The sequence below is a fragment of the Paroedura picta genome, chromosome 12, assembly GCF_049243985.1.
Source record: "Paroedura picta isolate Pp20150507F chromosome 12, Ppicta_v3.0, whole genome shotgun sequence".
Taxonomy (NCBI): domain Eukaryota; kingdom Metazoa; phylum Chordata; class Lepidosauria; order Squamata; family Gekkonidae; genus Paroedura; species Paroedura picta.
The window spans coordinates 21,447,231-21,466,010 of record NC_135380.1 but is presented as its reverse complement, the minus strand read 5'-3'; the positions used below and the strand labels follow the sequence as shown (position 1 = coordinate 21,466,010).

The 18,780-nt window shown below is 45.6% G+C and overlaps 1 protein-coding gene across 6 annotated transcripts in view; it reads left to right on the top strand.

The window, feature by feature from the left end:
- The window catches only part of FGFR1 (fibroblast growth factor receptor 1), an 81,187-nt gene that overhangs the window by 53,885 nt on the left and 8,522 nt on the right, over positions 1–18,780 (top strand). For 2 of the 6 annotated variants that reach the window (XM_077306452.1, XM_077306447.1), the window contains 8 exons: positions 1,228–1,351; positions 7,195–7,385; positions 9,094–9,244; positions 13,003–13,206; positions 14,140–14,284; positions 15,262–15,383; positions 17,459–17,569; positions 18,101–18,291. In XM_077306452.1, coding sequence (XP_077162567.1) covers positions 1,228–1,351; positions 7,195–7,385; positions 9,094–9,244; positions 13,003–13,206; positions 14,140–14,284; positions 15,262–15,383; positions 17,459–17,569; positions 18,101–18,291 — 1,239 coding nt within the window. Of the gene's footprint in view, positions 1–1,227; positions 1,352–7,194; positions 7,386–9,093; positions 9,245–10,248; positions 10,394–13,002; positions 13,207–14,138; positions 14,285–15,261; positions 15,384–17,458; positions 17,570–18,100; positions 18,292–18,780 lie in introns of all 6 variants that reach the window. The other 4 variants (XM_077306453.1, XM_077306451.1, XM_077306449.1 and 1 more) reach the window with 3 other exon arrangements.

Below are 18,780 nucleotides of genomic sequence, written 5' to 3'. Positions count from 1 at the left end.
AGAGAAAAGCGGCATATAAGAACCAACTCTTCTTCTTCTGCTGCTTCTGCTTCTGCTCCTTCTGCTGCTTCTGCTTCTTCAAGAAACAAGCACGTTTTCTCCAGGCTGAACAGTGGCTACTCATGAGATAACCATACGTGAACAAACTCCAGAGATTGGCTGTTCCAGGAAGTGCAACTGAGACATCAGAAATCCAGCCACATTGCAACTCAGTTGATTTCATTCCATTCTTGGGTGGAGTTCCCCAAGTCTGGTCCAGAAGGAAAAATGCAGGGAGGAGAGAAAATTAGGGCAAAGGATGTTGCCACAACGAAGACATAAAATATGTGTATTTCGTTTTAAGCAGCACCATTTCTATTCCCATCAGGAAATGTTAGCGTTTTCCTTCGAGCCTGGAATTGAGCAGGAGGTCATGCTGTTCCCCCTCATAATTCCCCTGCCATGTCACATATATGGAGAGAGTTATACAGTAAGGAGAATTGAGTTTTCCTGGACCGTACCATCTTAAACTGCTGGAAAAAGGATCAGATTCCATATGTGACTACTTCCTCGCACACAGAAAAACCCCGAGTATAAAAATTCTATGTCTTTATTACTTATTTTTAAAAGTTACAGGTGAGGTCATCTACACCAGACGCTAGATTTGGTGCTTGTGGCATGATTGATCTTGCAATGCAGAATTTACACAGCCCTGGTTAGTCTTGAGCACCATCTTTTGTGTGTAGGAGCAGGGGTAGTCAACCTATGGTCCTCCAGATGTTCACGGACTACAATTCCCATGAGCCCCTGCCAGCAAATGCTGGCAGGGGGCTCATGGGAATTGTAGTCCATGAACATCTGGAGGACCACAGGTTGACTACCCCTGAATAGCTGAAATGCTTCCAAGACCAGTTCCTGTGCTGGCAAAAGGAACTCATCCCACTCGTCAATAATACCAGTTTCCAGATGTAGCTGGCTCTGTGGTCAACCCAGCAGCTGTCAGCAATTACTCCCCCTGTGTGTCGCAAAAAGGGGAAACATGACCTCAAAAAGCAATTATGTGCAGTCTAGAACACGCAGCACAGGAGCTGGCGAGACCTTTGGCCTGTGCAGAGATGAAAAGACGTGTGTTTGATCAACTGCAGAAAGGGGGCAAGTTAGGAATGAAGCTGTCACACCCCCTACTCCCCCCCCAGCTGTCTATCAGCAGGTCACCTTCCTGAGCCAGCAATGTCTTCTTCCCCACAGGTTCGTCACGCAACCTGGAGTATCATCATGGACTCAGTGGTGCCGTCGGATAAAGGAAACTACACCTGCATTGTGGAGAACAAATATGGGACCATTAACCACACCTATCAGCTTGATGTTGTTGGTAAGGAGACCTGGAAAGGGGAATGGGGAAGTTTAGGCAGTCCTTGGTGTAAAGTTGCAAGTGCTTTTATTGCTCAGAAATGCGCAGTGGGGCAGAAGAAGGAAAATGCCAACGCTAGTACCCACTGGATTACTAACTATGCCTCTCTCATTGCCTATACCACTCCCAAGCCACATACTGGTTAGATAAGTTAATTCAGCTACTGCCAGCTCTGCAGTACCCAACATGGTCCTGCAGTGTTTTTGGAAATGTGGGTGAGAGGTGTATACGAGTTGAGGAGTGCACTGTTGAAACTGACGTAAGGAATCTGAGCTTTTTAAAGAGAAAGAAAGGATTGGGGCATGCCGCTCCATAAATTGTAGTAAGGAACTCTGTGTACGCACACGTATGCATGTGTATGTGCGTCCAATTAACTGCAGGACTGTAAGAGTTAAGCAGTATTGCTCACTTTGTGCTTATTTTGTGGTTCTGAGAATTGCAAAAAGGTGGTTGAGCCTCTGCGGCTGCTTTGTTTAACTACTCAGCGTTGTTGATGATAACTAGTCTAGCAGCAGCTCTCCAAGATCGGGAGGGGGGGGGAGTCCAGCTGGAAGTGTAGCAATTAAGAGGGGTGGACTTTAATCTGGAATACCAGGTTTGATTCCCCACTCCTCCATGCGCAGCCAGCTGGGTGATCTTGGGGTAGTCACAGTTCTCTCAGAGCTGTTCTTGCAGAGCAGTTCTGTTAGAGCTCTCTCAGCCCCACATAAGTCGCAGGGTGTTTGTGGTAGAGAAAGGTAGGGAAATGCACTTGTAAGCCACTTTGGGACTTCTCTGGGTAGTGAAATGCAGGTGGGAATGTACACAACTGTGCTTCCCAACCATCTTATGCACAATCGTCTGAAGTCTGAAGAATGTTTCAAGAGTTTCTGAACAGTTAAAAAGTTGAGAAAGGCTGAACTTGTAAGTACTCAGATTTATGTTGCCTGTTATCAGGTTAGAGAAAGGGAGTGGGTGAATTTTGCTTTTTGCTGCCATTTTGTGTAAATTGTGATTATCCCAGGATGTACACCTTCTTACCAAAGCTGACCAGTTTCTTTTAACTGAGTGAGCCCTTTTGTTTCTCGGGTTGAGATTTTAATTCATTTCTAGTGTTCATGATAATTTCATGGGCCAGGCAGAAATTCTCCACTCCCTCCTTGCCACCCTCCCCAATGAATCTTTTTATTAGCCTTAATTCCTAACCAGGCAGGCTGATCTCTGCTTGTTCCACTTGTGGAGTTGTTCTAAATGCCACTAAATGAACCATTAAGAATGCAATTTAATTTGATTACACTGAGCAAACTGAAGGGAATTGTCTGCAAGGAGGAACAAAGGGGTTTGTTAGCGCTCACTCACTACAGTAGCTGGCTCTTTGTTAATCGGGTAGGCCCTCATTAGGTTTGCTTGACCTTTGACCTCCCGATGAATAGGTAGCCATGTTTACTACCTTCCCTGAACCCCCTGAATCGAAGCCCTTATTCAGTGACAAGAATTTCACCTGCCTGGTTTTCCTTTACTGCCATCAATGGGGTTTGTCTTGATGCTTTCAAGGGCGAGGAAGCCTCATTCATCACCATAGATGACAATGGGAAAGACTCTGTCAGGGCTTTGAATCAGGAACCTCATGAGACCGAGCCTAATCATCTGCTTGGGCGCTGCATGAGACCCTCATTGTGAAGCAGCTCAGACAGGTTGGTCACCTCAGGGAGAACTAGGACTTCCAAGGCTGGGGAGGATTCTCCAGGTACAAGAAGGATTAGGGTTGTGCAGTGTGTTGGCAGGCAACGTGAAGCCCCAGGGCTAGTCAGGTCTGTATATTGTCCCCGGGCTGAACGAGGGGTATAGATAGGGTTTTTCGTCTGCTGCCTTGATATTGATATTAATTGGTTTTAATAGTTTTATTGAGGGAACTATGGAATTCTATTGTTATCTATTTATTCTTTAAACTGCTGTGAGCCCAAGGGGAATGGCGGCATATAAATTCAATGAATGAATAAATAAAAATAAATACTTGTTTGCTTCCTTTATTTAAAATATTGTAATGCCTGAATAGTCAAAATTCAGGCATTATGTATGTATATACATATACATACACACCCACATATATACACATACACACACACACACACACACATATATATACATACACATACATACATACATACATACATACATACATACATACATACATACATACATACATACATACATACATAAACAAAGTTTAATTCTGGGTATAAGCTTTACTCAAACCTTGTAAACATAAATAAGAAGAGAGGGTCAATGACGTTCACTGAGGGAATGCCAAACAAAACAGAAAAATCTCCGCCTGCTGGTGGGGGGGGCAAATTAATTTCCATGGGGAGGCAGTTCTACAATTCGGTGCCATGACTGGAAAGCTTCTTCTTCTGAGTTTACAACCCAACTTTCCTCAGATGGTGGAGGCACTTGAAGTAGGGCTTCTGAAGATGACCATAGTGGTCATGTAAGTACCATAAACTATAAACATTAGGAGCTTGACCTTCTGCTCTTACCTGGCCAGTGGAGCAATACCTTTTGCCTGTCAAGCTTCAGTGCCTTTTCCACCACCAACACTCACACAAACAGAGAAAGCTCTGAGCTAAGGGACACAAAATAAATCTGGATTGAAGTGTGGCTGAACCCAGCCTTGCCAGACAGGTCTTTGAGAACAAACCATGCTTCATTCACTTTTCTATGGGGAAACAAGTTCCTTGCATGATAGAAAACAATGTTGAGTAGAAGTATTATGAAGGAATTTCTATACCAAGCATTGAAATTATTAAATATTCCCTCACCAGCGGCCTGAAGTGGCCACAGTCCAGGAGCAGCTCTACCAGCTCATCTGCAGTTTTGTGTGAACTTTTTGTGGTTCCGTACTTACCCTTACCCCCCCCCCGCCCCCTGCCCCAGCTGCCGCCTGATTCCTTCTCTAGACCCCAATTCCATTGCAAGGGCCGGAGCTGCCTTTTAAGGGTATTGTAACTCAGCTGCTGAAGAAACAATGGAAATCCCAGGGGCATTTGGTAAGCCATAGGGAGCAATGTGTAGTCTATTCATTCCTATTGGCTGTGACTGACCTGGATTTTTTCTGGGTCAAATGGAGTTAAAACTGCTCAGAACCTTCTGCAGTCTCCTTGTCAAGCTGTCACCCGGGTCAGCTGAGCTCAGGTGGCTGTGGTTTCTTCAGAAAAGACCTCAAAAGGAAGGCAGTTTGTGTGGCATGCTCCAGATCCCTTAGTGCTGATTAACCAATCCTTGGACCCTTTTTCACCCCTCCAGCATGTATTTATAGGGTTTTTTTTCTTTGTGCTTGCTTAGGGACAAAGTGATTGCAAAGAAGAAATTATGGAATGTTATAGCCAAGCCTTACAGAATGCTGGGAGCCGTGACTGGATCTCTCAGTGTGTTTTTTAAGCTGCAAAAAGCAGGTGGAGGGTGGGATATGGTACCCCTCAGTGGGCCACAGTGTCCATACTCCAAAGCATCCATTTTCTCCATGGAAACTGATCTCTGTAGTCTGGAGATGAGTTGTAATCCTGGGGGATCCCCAGGTCCCACCAGGAGGCTGGCATCCCTAGTTAAGATTATGGGAGAGAAGAGTTAATCCTCCCCCTGACACTTTGGCCCCAGTTCATAACTCCCCCATGGCCCAATAGCTCCTTTTTTGGAGCTAAATTACCTGTCAGGAGATCTGGCAAGTGAGTTCATGTGGACTACAAGGGTGTGATTTTAAGTCTTTGGCCTCTTTCTTACTTCAGTGGCAGTCTCCACCTCAACCCCTCTAACTAGGCCTCTCCAGCAGCCGTGAGGGGCGACAGGAAACATGGCAAGGTCTGTCCCTGGCTGGCTCCAGAGAGCTGCAAAGCGCCCTGCAGAAAGCGTGCTCCCTGTTTCAAGGAGAATTTTTCTGAGAGTCAATGGGAGCTCTTGGCAGAGGAAACAGCAGTCCTGTGATATTTACTTCAGGAAGTGGAATATGATTTTGGGTTACAGGGGGGCCACTCATCAAGAATCTTTAGCAAGAGGGATTAGAGGAGGAAGCATTCCCTTCGCATTTTTAATAAGTGACTGACTGGGATGAAAAAAAAAGTCTTGGCTCCAGCCTCTTGCAACGAAGGGAAAAAAATAACTTCTTAATCCCTGCTTTGTCACATCACAAGTGAAGATGTGAGGGTTGCGGGCGGCTGTGGGGCTTTTGCTTCCGAGCCAGCTTGCCTAATTCTCTTTGTCTCTGTGGAGTTGTGTTCAACTTCTGATCTGCACCTGACTAGTTATTAATGTTCACTTGAGTGCCTCTCAGCTCTCTGGACGGGGCGAGGGAAAAACCAAGTTGGTAAAAGGTGCTTGGCCCAGTTTCTTGGGACCTGAATTTTGCCAGGATCCTGAATAAAATGCTGTGCTTGCCTAGCACACGTACACAGACTTGTCGGGAGTGCTTACAGCCCTTTGTGAGCTTGGCTCTGTGACCACACGTGCCACTGAGACTTCTTCCGCACGAGGGATTCAGCCCAGATCACCACTCAACTAGGACAGGGCCAAATTCCCACTTCCTGATGACATCAGCGCCGGTCCAGAGTGTTCCTGGTCCTGGCACAACGCATGCCTTCCGTTGGCCCCCGGCAAGGGAACATGGATAAATCCACATTCCTTTTTTTGCCGCGGACCTCATTGGGATGTATGTCGGGCCTGGGCTGTCTGGAAGGGGAAAATCGGGCCGTCCTGGCCCAGCTTCTCCTCAGCCTCACCCGGGAACCACGCCCCTCCCTCAGACTTCCTTATTGGCTGGCAAGAAATGGGCAGGTGAAGCTGAAAGTTAGGGAGAGGGCTGTCTCAGTTCTGGCACCCCATTAAGGAATGCTACTCCTACGGCCGTTTGTGAGGCTCAATAATGTGGTTATAAACATTATAACCACATTGAAGGCAAGCAGACTGTCTGACACCATTCTCCCCTGTGTCTCTTTCAGGAATTATAATTTTGGATTACTTTTTAGCACTAGGTTAAAGCATGTTTCTTTGTGACTAGCAACAAGATGTCACCAATTTAAAATGTACCTTTTTTGAACGGGCATTTTGTTAGTTTTGCTCTATGCCAGCTTTTTGCATTGGTCACTTTAATTCTGCTGATTTTTTAATTGAGCTTTTTAAAAAGCTGTCTTAAAGTATGATATTTCTGCAGCCTGCTTTTATTGTGTGTTTCGCTTTAAATTAATCTCACAGAGTACATGTATGCATGTTTTAAAATTGGATTGGTGTTTGTTTTTTAAAGAGCTTTCCTGATTTTAAATTTTACAACTCTTGGTGTTGGTGTTTTATGATCTGTTTCAGGGTTCCTCCATGATGCTCACCAATACTCTTCTTGGTGCCTCCCAAGTGCGTTGAGATAATAGGCAGAGTTTTTGCCCCGCAGGGCTTCTGACTGGGCAAATTAAAAGGCATCATGTTAAACAGAGCTGCTCCCTGAAATGTTGTACTATTATAGTTATAGATAGATAATGTCATTCCTTGACATTTTGTGGTTGGCTCTACCTGCTGTGGCGGCCATTTTGTGATTATTCCCATCACACTGTGTCAGAATTCCAAAGGTGCCCATTGGCCCCAAAATGTTGGACACCCCTTATCGATCTTCATAATTTTGGATTACAGGAGCCCGTTCCTGAAGAAAAAAATGGTTGAAAGTGGTATAAATATTTAAACTAAATAAACTGTAACAAACATTTCAAACATTAAGTTGTAATAAACATTATAACCACATTGAAGGCAAGCAGACTGTCTGACACCATTCTCCTCTGTGTCTCTTTCAGAAAGGTCACCACACCGCCCCATCCTACAAGCGGGGCTCCCGGCTAACAAGACTGTCTCCCTGGGTAGCAATGTGGAATTTGTTTGCAAAGTCTACAGTGACCCTCAGCCCCATATCCAGTGGTTAAAGCACATTGAGATCAATGGAAGTCGAATTGGGCCAAGCAGCTTGCCTTATGTGCAGGTTTTGAAGGTAAAAGGACTTGTCTTGGATGGTGCACTTGTTAAGATGGAACTTATTTTCTTCTGTCTTGGGAAGGAAGCATATGATGTAAAGGCAGGGGACAAGACAGAAGCAAACATGTGGAAAGTGCCTCTGACACAGCTGGTTTTAAATCGAACTATGGGGGATGCAGAGTTCTTCTTCCTCTGTTTGCAGAGCACCTTTCAAAATCATTTACATACTGAAACGTTTGCACCCTGCCTTTCTTTGTTGTTCAAGATGGCGTATGATAGTTAAAAATATTTCTAGTCAAAATCAGAATAAAATAACAAATCCCAGGTCTCTGCCATTCAAACTGCCATTCAGACGCTCCCAAATGTTCTTGCAGCAACTCCAACATAAGAATAGGCGAGAGGGCACAGGGTCTCTGAACATGAACAGAGGACTTTTGCTATCTGAGTCTGAAAGAGCAAGGCAGAAATCTCCTTCCAATTAAACTGATCTGCTTGATCAGTCAGACAAACTCCAATCACCTAAGTGTGCCGTTTCAAGGTTTACCACCCCCACCCCCCATTACTACCATAGTGTGGGAAAGTGAATTAAAGGGAGGACAACTCCTGACCTCTACAATTGTCACCAAAGTAATCTCGCACCAGCTGGCATGCATAATTTGTCACCCAGTAAGTCAAACTCTCAGCAGCCTTTGATGTAAAATTGAGGATTTTCAAGCACTTGACCAGTGGCCATACAAAGCTGTTGAGATGCATGTGTGAGCCTGCAGCTCTCCTCTCAGTGACTCCAAACCCTCTGAGGTGGAGGCATGCCCAGGAAGAAGCTGATGGTACAGAAATGACTTCTATGCAGTAAGCAGAGCAAGTGTGATTATGCTGGAACCAATCAAGTATAACATCAGATTTTTAAAAAAATTACGGAGTGAGGAACTGTAGCTGCCGTTGTTCCCTCCATACACTCACTCTGTAATTTATGTCAGTGCTATAATCCAAACATCATAGCTCTGGATTTCGCATTGGGATGACCCTGAAGTAGACTGTACTTTTAAGAACTGCATGGCAGCATTGTCAAGCAGATTCTAAAGCCAAGTTTCTCAAGGGGAAGACTAGATAGAAACACTTTGGGACAGTTTATTACTGGGATGATTTACCTCTGCAATAAATGGGAGGCGGTAAAGAGAGAACTTGATTCAAGAATGGCAGCCTTTTCTCAAGTGTTTAGAATGCCACCAAGATGGTACTATAAAACAAAATACTGTGAAACAAAAGGAAATTTGTGACAAGGATGAGAAACTGAACGGGAGGAAAAGTGATGGGGTTTTTAATAGCAGTTTGTTTTAGCTACATGTTATTTCATGCTATAGATTAGATATAGTGCTTTTATATGTGCCCGGAATTAATGAATGATTTCTTTTTCTTAACGTAGCATGGTTGGGTGAAGTTCAGTCATTTCTTCAGCTTCTCCTTGAGAAGCAGTAACTCTAATGTAGCGCTGCAAATAGCAATTGAACAAGCCCACCTGCTCATTTGGTACCTGTGAGCAGGACAGGAAGTTGCAATCTTTGCCCCTGCGTGAAATGCAGAAGATGAGAGTCTTACGGGTGTTCCCCTTGCTTTTGGCTTATCGTCACAGGGAATGCTAATGTGATTTCTTGTTGTTGATCTCGGAGCTTTGATGCCCATCTGCTCCGCCACCACGTGATTCCTCTGTTCTTGGTCTGTTCTAGCATTCGGGAATTAATAGCTCCGATGCGGAGGTGCTGACCCTGTATAATGTGACAGAGGCTGAAAGCGGGGAGTATGTTTGTAAGGTTTCCAATTATATTGGTGAGGCTAACCAGTCTGCGTGGCTCACCGTCACCAGACCCATGGCTGCAGGTAAACGGGAAGAACACCACTTTGGGGGCTCTTGCTTGGACAATCGGTCCTTTGAGTGGTGGAAAAAGACCAGACTCTGGTGTCTCTCCTGTTTCTGCTCTGTTTCTGGTGCCATAAGCCATGGAAAAATCCTCAGAGGGGGTCGATCAGCTCAGTTTTGTGCCCTCCTTCTTCTGTTCTTCCTGTAATAGTTCATTCAGCTTTTCTTTACCTTCATACTGTATTAATTAAGCTCCAATTGGAAAACTCCCCCAAATCCTCCTCCTGGAATATCAGGCTGAGGGCTGTTGCATCAGCTAGTATCCTTGCCAGAGTTGTCAACCAATCAAATAATTAAAAGTTCTTCAATCATTTGATTTGTTTCTTTTAAACAAAAATTGAGTGAATGTTTGCATGCTGCCAAAATCTCACTATCGGTTGCATGTTTGTGACCTTAACGTGCAGCCCGACTAGTTGAAAATTGGCCATCGCTGATTAGTTAATCTGCCAATTAAATGGATTAAAATTTGCCAACCCTAATTGTTGCGCAGCTGATTTTGATTTGCTGTTCTTCCTTCAGAGAGCGAGGGAGGAAATGCAACAACTCTGCGACCTTTCTTCCCCACCTCCTTGCATGTCACTTCTAGGCTCAGATCTTCTTTCTATTCTCTCCTTTTCCCATCCTGCCCATCTCTTTATTCATTGCCTTCCTGTGAAACTGAGCTGGCCCTCCTCCCTGAGGTCATTTTGTCCATGTGGCCCATCACCAGCATGTTCAGATGGGCAGGGAAACTCAGTTTGGTGAAGGGTTGTTGTTGTTGTTTTTTTAACATTGCCTCTTTAGGCCAGCCTGGATCGGAGGTTGTCCTAAGGCTCTTTGTAATAATAGATCTGCAGTGGTGTCTGTGCTCCTTTAGGAGGTCTCAGGGCATGTTATTTCCCCCTCCATTCTTCTCCTGCACTCTGGTTCCTAAAGGGTCTTACGTTTGCTGGTCCTATTTGCTTCCATTTTTTCCCCTTTCTAGACTGCTGGTGTTAACACAACAGACAAAGAAATGGAAGTCCTTCACTTAAGGAATGTCTCGTTTGAGGATGCAGGGCAGTATACATGTTTGGCGGGTAATTCTATTGGGATCTCCCACCACTCTGCATGGTTGACGGTTCTGGAAGGTATATACTGTTTCTTTTCCTTTCTCTTTCTCCTTGCTGCCCTCTCCAGATTTGGTGACACGTAGGCTGTGGTTTGCAAGAGCCAAGCCCTTTTGAGAGATCAGAAGGGTGTCTCCACAAAGCAGTTCCCTACTAGGAAAGGGAACTTGGTTTACAAGAAATCTAATTGGCATTTGTGTAGCTGAAACATCCCTGGTTATCCCAGACCAGATTCAAAGCCTTTATGGTTGGCAATATTTTCTGATTGGTCACTCCACTTTCACTGCCAAATTTGGGCAGTCTATCTGTGTACCCAGTGGCTCTTGTAGACCAAGGCATTTTGAATTTCTAACTCTTAATTAAGTGGGAGTTTGAGCCTATGTTTTTCAGTAGGTAGGTTCCATTCTCTTAGGCAATGCCACCCCTCTTTCCTGGTTTTGTTTCTTTTGACATGTACCTAGAGGTCAGAAAAACTGGGTGCCACAAGCAAGAGGTGAACTATGCATGCTCAGCCCTTGAGAACTTGGATTGATATTTATTTATTTATACTCTGTTTTTCTTCCCATTTGGGACCCACAAAGGATTACAACTTCATTCACCCCCTTCTATTTTATCCTTATATCAACACCCCTGTGGGGTAAGTTTGGCTTAGAGAGTGAGTTACTGGCCCAAGGCTTCCAGAGAGCTTCCATGGCACAGTGGGGATTCAAACCTGGGTCACCCAGACCCTAGTCAGACACTCAAACCACTATACCACACTGCCTCTCCTATTCATCATGAAGCTCTTTTGCACATAAGGAAATGAGGGTGCTGATTTCCAGTCCCGTCCTGCCCCATACTGATGAGAACATAAAGATCCATTTGCTAGTTTCCTCAAATGTGACGTTATTTCTCCACGGCCTTGCCCTGGAGGGGAATGGAACCTGTTGCTGCCAAGTACAAAGCTCTGCTGTCGCTTCTGTTTTATTTCTCTTTCTCTTAGATTATGCACTGCATGCTCTGAGAGCTCATTCTCAGCCCTGCTTGGTTGATGCTGAGTTTACGTTTCAGCCATCAACTGCTGGACGACAAGAACTGATAACTTAAGATGCCAGAAAGTTTTTGAAGTGTGTGCCAGTGGGTGCGAGTCTTGCACATACGAGAGAAAACTTTCCGCATTGTCAGCTTCTTCTGTCTTTTGTCGAGCCTGTAGCGGTTCAGAATCCTGCGATCTGAACAGAGTTAAGATGGCGCTAGTCTCTTTCTGGTCACGTGGCCATCAGTCACCTTGCAATCTCAGTCCCTCCTCGCCTTCTTTTCTTGGAGGGGCAGGGGTGGGTGGGGAGGGCAGTGAGGTGGGGGGAAATACGGTTGGTTGGTTTGTTCCATTTTGACTACAGTATCCTCTCCAGACTCAAGAATAACATGTTCACAAAATGTTTCCGGCCACAACGCCAGCTTTTTGATGGACTGTTTTCTGTGCAAGCCAGCGTAAAGCCGCTAGCATAACAAGCAGAGCCCAGGCCAAGGTGTTGGCCACCATTTTGATAAGACAGTATTTCTCAGCAAGGCCTACAAAAGACAATAGAGCAAAGCTGGGAATAGAAAAGGATAGGCTTTGAAGCATGTTTTTGTAGCCCTTGCCAACGTGGTTCTAGACGGACGGACTTTGGCAACGTGGCCCCACCCTACCATGGTCATTCCAAAAAGACGGGTGGGGACTCACAGGCAAATTGAAATTTGAATCATCTGTAGGCAAACACTCCTTTTTTGGTACGTTCCCACGCAGTTGCTACTCTGCCCTAAGTCATCCGGACAACCTCAGGCATTTGTAATGTTTTCCATAGAGCACAGTGCGTGTCTGGTCTTTGCAACTGCATCCACTCCAGATGATATCATGAACACAGTTTGTTCTATTGGTCCATCATCTATTTTTTCCTCTGTTAACTAGCATTTCAGTATAAAGACCGTACCAATTCCACCCCCAGCACCCTACTGGGTTAGGTTGGGATATAACAGGGTGAAATGCCTCAAGGACATATCAGTTTTGTTTTATTTTTCAGATTTATATGCCACCCTTTCCCGAGGGCTCAGTAATGCAGTTACAATACAAAAGTGTCAGCCAGCATGCTTTGCCCTCTGATGGAGGCCTGAGTTTTAATTTGATAAGTGAATTTCTGGGAATTTGCTTTTGTTATGAAATTTAGAACTAAGGGTCTGGAATGAGAAATGAAACTAGGTGCTGGACTTGCAAAGCCATTAGGCAATGGGTCCATTTGGGCTGCAAAGATGGAAGTTCAGGCTTGCAATCAAAGAACAAGGAAACCTTGTAAGTGGCCTTTTTCTCAGCTCTCCCTCTCTATCTTATAAGCCAAGGGCACATCCTCTGCTTGGCTTGACTTTGGATAAGCCATTCAGTCTTCCTGTGCAACTTTTTATATATTTGAGAGAACATCTCAAATATACATCTGCTTTCCACAGGGACTGAGGGCAGATGAGGCCTTTTAGCACAGAGGGAGAACGAGAGATCCCCCATCTTACTTCTCCGAGGTGCAAGGCTGCTTTCCCTCCATGCTCTGCCCCTTCTATAGTTGTTAAATTACTGCCTTGGGGAGCTGCAGTGCACTAATGCCTTCCTCACACTGATCCAGATATTGACGACAAGCCTGCTATGATGACCTCCCCTCTGTACCTGGAGATCATCATTTACTGCACAGGGGGCTTCCTCATCTCCTGCATGATTTTAACCGTCATCCTATACAAGATGAAGAGCACCACTAAGAAGACGGACTTCAACAGCCAGCTGGCTGTGCATAAGCTGGCAAAGAGCATCCCCCTGCGCAGACAGGTAACAGAAAGTAGATAGGGGGTTTGATTGCATGCCATTAGCCCTCCCTCTGGACAGTCTTCCTTGCGTGTGTTGCCAGGTTTGCTGAATATCGAGTGGCAGTACTTGGCATGCTTTTTATATATGGAAAAGGAAGCGTGTCATGAACATGCCTAAGCTGTTTCAGTGATGATGTCAGCGTAGATTAACTACGGGCAGACTCTGCTCTCTGACACTCCAGTTTAGGCTAAAGCAGGCCTCCACAGCTTGTGTCCTAGCAAAATGAATGCTCCCCCTCCCCTCCCAAGTTGGCAAGGCTGTGGAGGACGTGGGAGCACAAATGGAGGGCTTTTTGGTAGCAGAGTGTGAAGGTTTGGGCAACTGGAGCTTTGGCCATCCCTTGCAGAGTGACGGTAGTTGTTTTTACCATTGACATAGAATTTTGGATGATTGCTGTACTGTGCTGCACTGAAAACCAAGAAAAACTGCTATTTGCATAAGTAATTGCCAATTAAGCATTTTGCATATATTGTTCTTAGCCTGCTGCCCACTGGAAACTGTCTAGGCCGTTCCTCTGACAGGCATTGGCCATACCTTTTCCAACCAAATCTCTGCAACCGTAGGGACCGAATCATTGTCTTTCCTAAATATGAAATCCTTAAGATGCCAGATGCAGTGCTCAGTACCAAACTTCCATGGCACAGATCACAGAATATTGACAGCTTTCCAAATTCCTCTACAGTAGGCAGGCTATAGGTTGAGGAGTCGACCCTTTTCTACCATCGGGATAGGCCCAGGGAAATGTTTTCCAAGTTCATTTACAGCAGCAGGAATAACCCAGTTTCCAGGAAGAAAAACTGTTTGTAGAGTTGGACCATTCTCTTCCCTACCAGATCAAAACAAATCCAGCCCTGGGTCCCTTGCCAAAGGTAACCCCACTGTTCCATCCTTCCCCTGCAGGTGTCAGCTGACTCGAGCTCTTCCATGAATTCTGGAGTGATGCTTGTACGTCCCTCACGGCTTTCCTCCAGTGGGACCCCAATGCTGGCTGGTGTTTCTGAGTATGAGCTGCCAGAAGACCCTCGCTGGGAGCTTCCCAGAGACAGGTAGCGATTTCCTCCTTACCCTTGGCCTGTTTGACTGGGGCAGTGTCATTTCAGACAACTTACTGGCCCTTGAGACTGTATGGCAGGAAGGGAAGGCTTTGAGTCCATCGCCCTGAGATTCCTCCCTCATTTCACTTGGCTCAAGCAAAGCTTGGAACAAGCTCAGCATTTCCGCCTCTCAGAGAGGACCAGCAAGCTGACTTTTTCTATGGACATGACTAATGAGCCATGTTCATTTTGGTGGTGGTGGGGTGTTCATAAGCGGCTAATATATGCAGTGGAATAAAATAAATAATGACATGGTGAAGTCTTTCCTGGAATGTACCACTTTGGGGGTGATGGTACAATGCCTTTGAATGCTCCCTGTGTCAAAATGTCCTTGCGCATAGAAAAGAAGTTAGAAAGAAGGCTTGACTGAACCCTCCCCTGGCACTCTAGTTTTCTGTGCACAGGGAGGCTTGGAGAGGAATATTCACATTAAGTGATCTCTCACCTGCAGGCTTAAGTGATACAATCATGGGCAAGTTCTGTGCTAAACACGGAATGTTTCTCGGTTTGATTAGAATCGGTTTCTGAAATATCCGTCATGTCTGGTCCTAAATTTTTGCTTGGTGCTTCAGGAAACAAAATGTGCAGCAAGTGAAGTGTTGAACCAAATGACTCAGACGTTTCAGTGTTATAGGGATCAAACACAGCGTTATAGCAAGCAAACTAAGCTAAATCCACAGTCATTCCCCACCACTAATCACTGTGTCCTGAGGGGAAAATTCCTTCTCCGACCCAGATGATCAGATGCAGAATTAACTGCAAACATTCTCCAGGAGGAATAATAAGGAGTAATCAAGGAGAAACCGAAGACGAGAGCTCAGAATTGCTGCATGGTTAAGTAGAATGTTGACGCTTGGCTTGCCAAATGGCAGTGGTGAATTTGCAATGTTGCAAAGCTGGATGGTCATGCTCTAATCTCCTCCCTCTAGGCTGATCCTGGGCAAGCCATTGGGAGAAGGCTGCTTTGGACAGGTGGTGCTGGCTGAGGCAATAGGTCTGGACAAGGACAAGCCTAACCGCGTGACTAAAGTAGCTGTGAAGATGCTGAAGTGTGAGTAATGGCTGGGGTGGGTGGGAGGGGGACGGTCTCTTCTGGCTTCTCCTGCTTCCTTCCGAATGCCCATCTCATTCCTGAATTTCTAATGAAGTGCTTTCATAGCCATTCTCCCAGTAATCATTACAAAAGCAGCGAAAAGCAGGTCAAGGTGTAGGAGCTGTAGGAACTGAGGCCAAGGAACAGCCTTGACAAAGGAACCTAGTGAGTCTGTGGCTGGGGTGAGGATTTAACCTCCTGTTTGCCTGCAGGCAGGGCCATGTTATGGTCAAACGTGTCGGAAAACACAGGAGGTTATCCCACACCAAGTGAAAAAGGTGGAATGTGACACAAATAACTGTTTTTATTAAAGCGACATACAAAATGAGAACACATTCTGATTGCTGTAATTCCCCCCCCCTCCGCACTTCATTATTTAAACACGGGTTTGGTATAGCTGTTAAGAGCGGCAGCTGCTAATCTGGCGACCGGTTTAATTCCCCACTCCCCCACATGCAGCCAGCTGGGTGACCTTGGGCTAGTCACATCCCTGATAGTGCTGTTCTGACCGAGCAGGAATATCAGGGCTCTCTCAGCCTCACCTACCTCACAGGGTGTCTGTTGTGGGGAGAGGAAAGGGAAGGGGATTGATAGCCACCTTGAGACTCCTTTAGGTAGAGAAAAGCAGCATATAAGAACAAACTCTTCTTCTTCTTCTTCTTCTTCTTCTTCTTCTTCTTCTTCTTCTTCTTCTTCTTCTTCTTCTTCTTCTTCTTCTTCTTCTTCTTCTTCTTCTTCTTCTTGCACTCTTTCTGTATTTTACCTTGAAACTCTGAGTCTCTTTTAAACTTTACCCAGAGTTTAATATTTTATATGCTCTTCTTGTGGCAATGAGGATGCCAGCGGATGATGAATGGGGAAACAAAACAGAGCGTAAGGAGACTGCAGACAGTGCTGCTAGGCGGGCCCGTTTTAAATATGCCCAGTGAGTTGGCACAGAGTTAGTGTTGCTACCATCCCAGTCTGCTGCAGAAATGCCTGCTGGGCAAAAGCTTCTCCAAAGGATGAGGTCATGGGGGAAAGGAGCTCTGGAGCCTCTGCAGTCTTCACTGCCAATTCTCTTGTTCTGTGGCCACCAACTGCTTTTCCTGCTGGGTTGCTCTGAGTGGGAGTGAAAGGCTGGAGAGCCAGAGCTACTGTGCCAGTCCCCACTAACACAGCCTGTCAGCAAGTGTTGTGGCTATAAGCTCTGCTTTCTTCATATTACCTTCATCTCTCGGTTGGCCCCTTCAGGGCCAGGCAGCAGAAGGGCCAGATTAGGCACAAGGTCTTCGGAGTTATTCCCTGACCTCGAATTTAGCCTAATCCCCTTAGATTCCAGAAGCTAAGCAGTGTCAGCTCTGGTCAGTTCTTAGATGGGAGACCACCAAGGAATACCAGAGGCAGGTAACAGCAAACCACCTCTGAACGTCTCTTGCCCTACGGCAGCCTTTCGCAACTTTTTTACCACTGAGAAACCCCTGAAACATTCTTCAGGCTTCGAGACACCCCAGAAGAGGCCAGATTGTACAGAATAGGATTGGGAAGTATAGCTGTGTATATGCCTACCTGGGGCCCCTCTAAGCCCATCATTGGCCTTTTTGGGAAGAGAGGCAGGTTTACATGAGCATACAGGGTCCTATTGCCTAATTAAATATTTAACCATTTTTAAAGATCTATTAAAAAATTAACTCCCACCCAGTCGGAAAACCGTTCCAAGGCCATCAAGAAACCCCAGAAAGACTGTCCTATGGGGTTGCCAAAAGTCAGCTATGACTCGTCAACAGCAGCAACAACTTCTGCTTACTGAGATGGAAGCTACTCCTACCTGCCATTCCCCTGAACAAAGTTCATTAAAATACTTGTACTCCACCTGGCCTAAAGATCCTTCTTCCAACCTGTGACTCTTCTGTTGCCAGAAGAGCCACTTCTGCTGGAGGAAACCTCCTTACATTGGAGAAAGGCTGCTTGGAGGATGGTTTTATCTGCTCCGTTTAGCTGTCCCCAGGTGAATTCTAACCCTGATCTGTTACCTATGCCTTTTTATTTTTTAGCGGATGCTACTGAAAAGGACCTGTCAGATTTGATCTCTGAAATGGAGATGATGAAGATGATTGGCAAGCACAAGAATATCATCAATCTCCTCGGTGCCTGCACACAAGATGGTAAGGAAGAGAATATGCTTCGTAGGTTGGCATCTCCAGTTAAATGGTAGTGGGGCTATGAAAGATCTTTTTTCGAGACCTCTGCCGATTGAAGTAGGCCAAAGTGAGCTGAATGGACTAATGATCAATCGTTGGGAGGGGGGAACTTCATATATTCATTCTTGAGAGTAGTCGATGGAACAGGGAACAGAGAGGGACACAATCATCTCAAGAGCATTTAGAACAGTGCTGTGCAGAAGGGGAGAAACAAAGAGATGAGTCCTCTGCAGAAAATGCACCTCCCTTACAAACCAAAAGTCCTGCATCCTGTAGTGCTAAGAACAGACCACAAGAACAAAATTGAAAACTACACTTGGATGACCAGGCCATGAAACCATTCTAACCTTGCTGTAGCAGGAGCCCTTCTGTCTCTGCCTGCCATGGGTTGCCACTCAAAATGCCTTCCAGAGGTGACAAAAGGACTCTGCTAGCGACAGGAGTTTCTTGTGTGTCTCAGTTGGATCTAAAGTTAACTTCCTTTCTCTGCCTCAGGCCCGCTCTATGTAATAGTAGAGTATGCATCCAAAGGGAACCTGAGGGAATACCTGCAAGCTCGGCGGCCCCCAGGCATGGAGTACTGCTACAACCCTACCCATGTCCCGGAAGAGCAGCTGTCCTTCAAAGATCTGGTGTCCTGTGCATATCAAGTTGCCAGGGGCATGGAATATCTCGCATCCAAAAAGGTGAGCAAGCAACTGCAACAGGAAAGAATGGCGGAAGTCCAAATATACAGTCCTGTAAGAAAGTGAGGGGGAGAGAAGGTGGCGCAGTGTAGCTCCAGCTTGTCAAATCCCAGACGCTAAACACTGTCAGTACTCTGAAGGAAGGAAGACTATTCAGAGGAGAGCAATGGCAAACCCACCACTGCTTCTCATTTTCCATCAATGCCCTTTCTGGAATCACTGCAAGTTGATTGCACCTTGATGGGCCCTATGTGTGTAAGAAAGTAAGGAGTTGACAAAAGGGGCGCTATCAAAACAGCACAAAGTACTTTGAAATCAGTGGATTCTGCAGTCATCCCTGTGTGAAAAAACAGGGTTGTTCTTATAGATATGTGAACAATTGCATTTTCAGATCTTAAATGTAAAGGTATCCCCTGTGCAAGCAGTGGTTCATGTCTGACCCTTGGGGTGATGCCTTCTAGCATTTTCATGGCAGACTCAATACTGGGT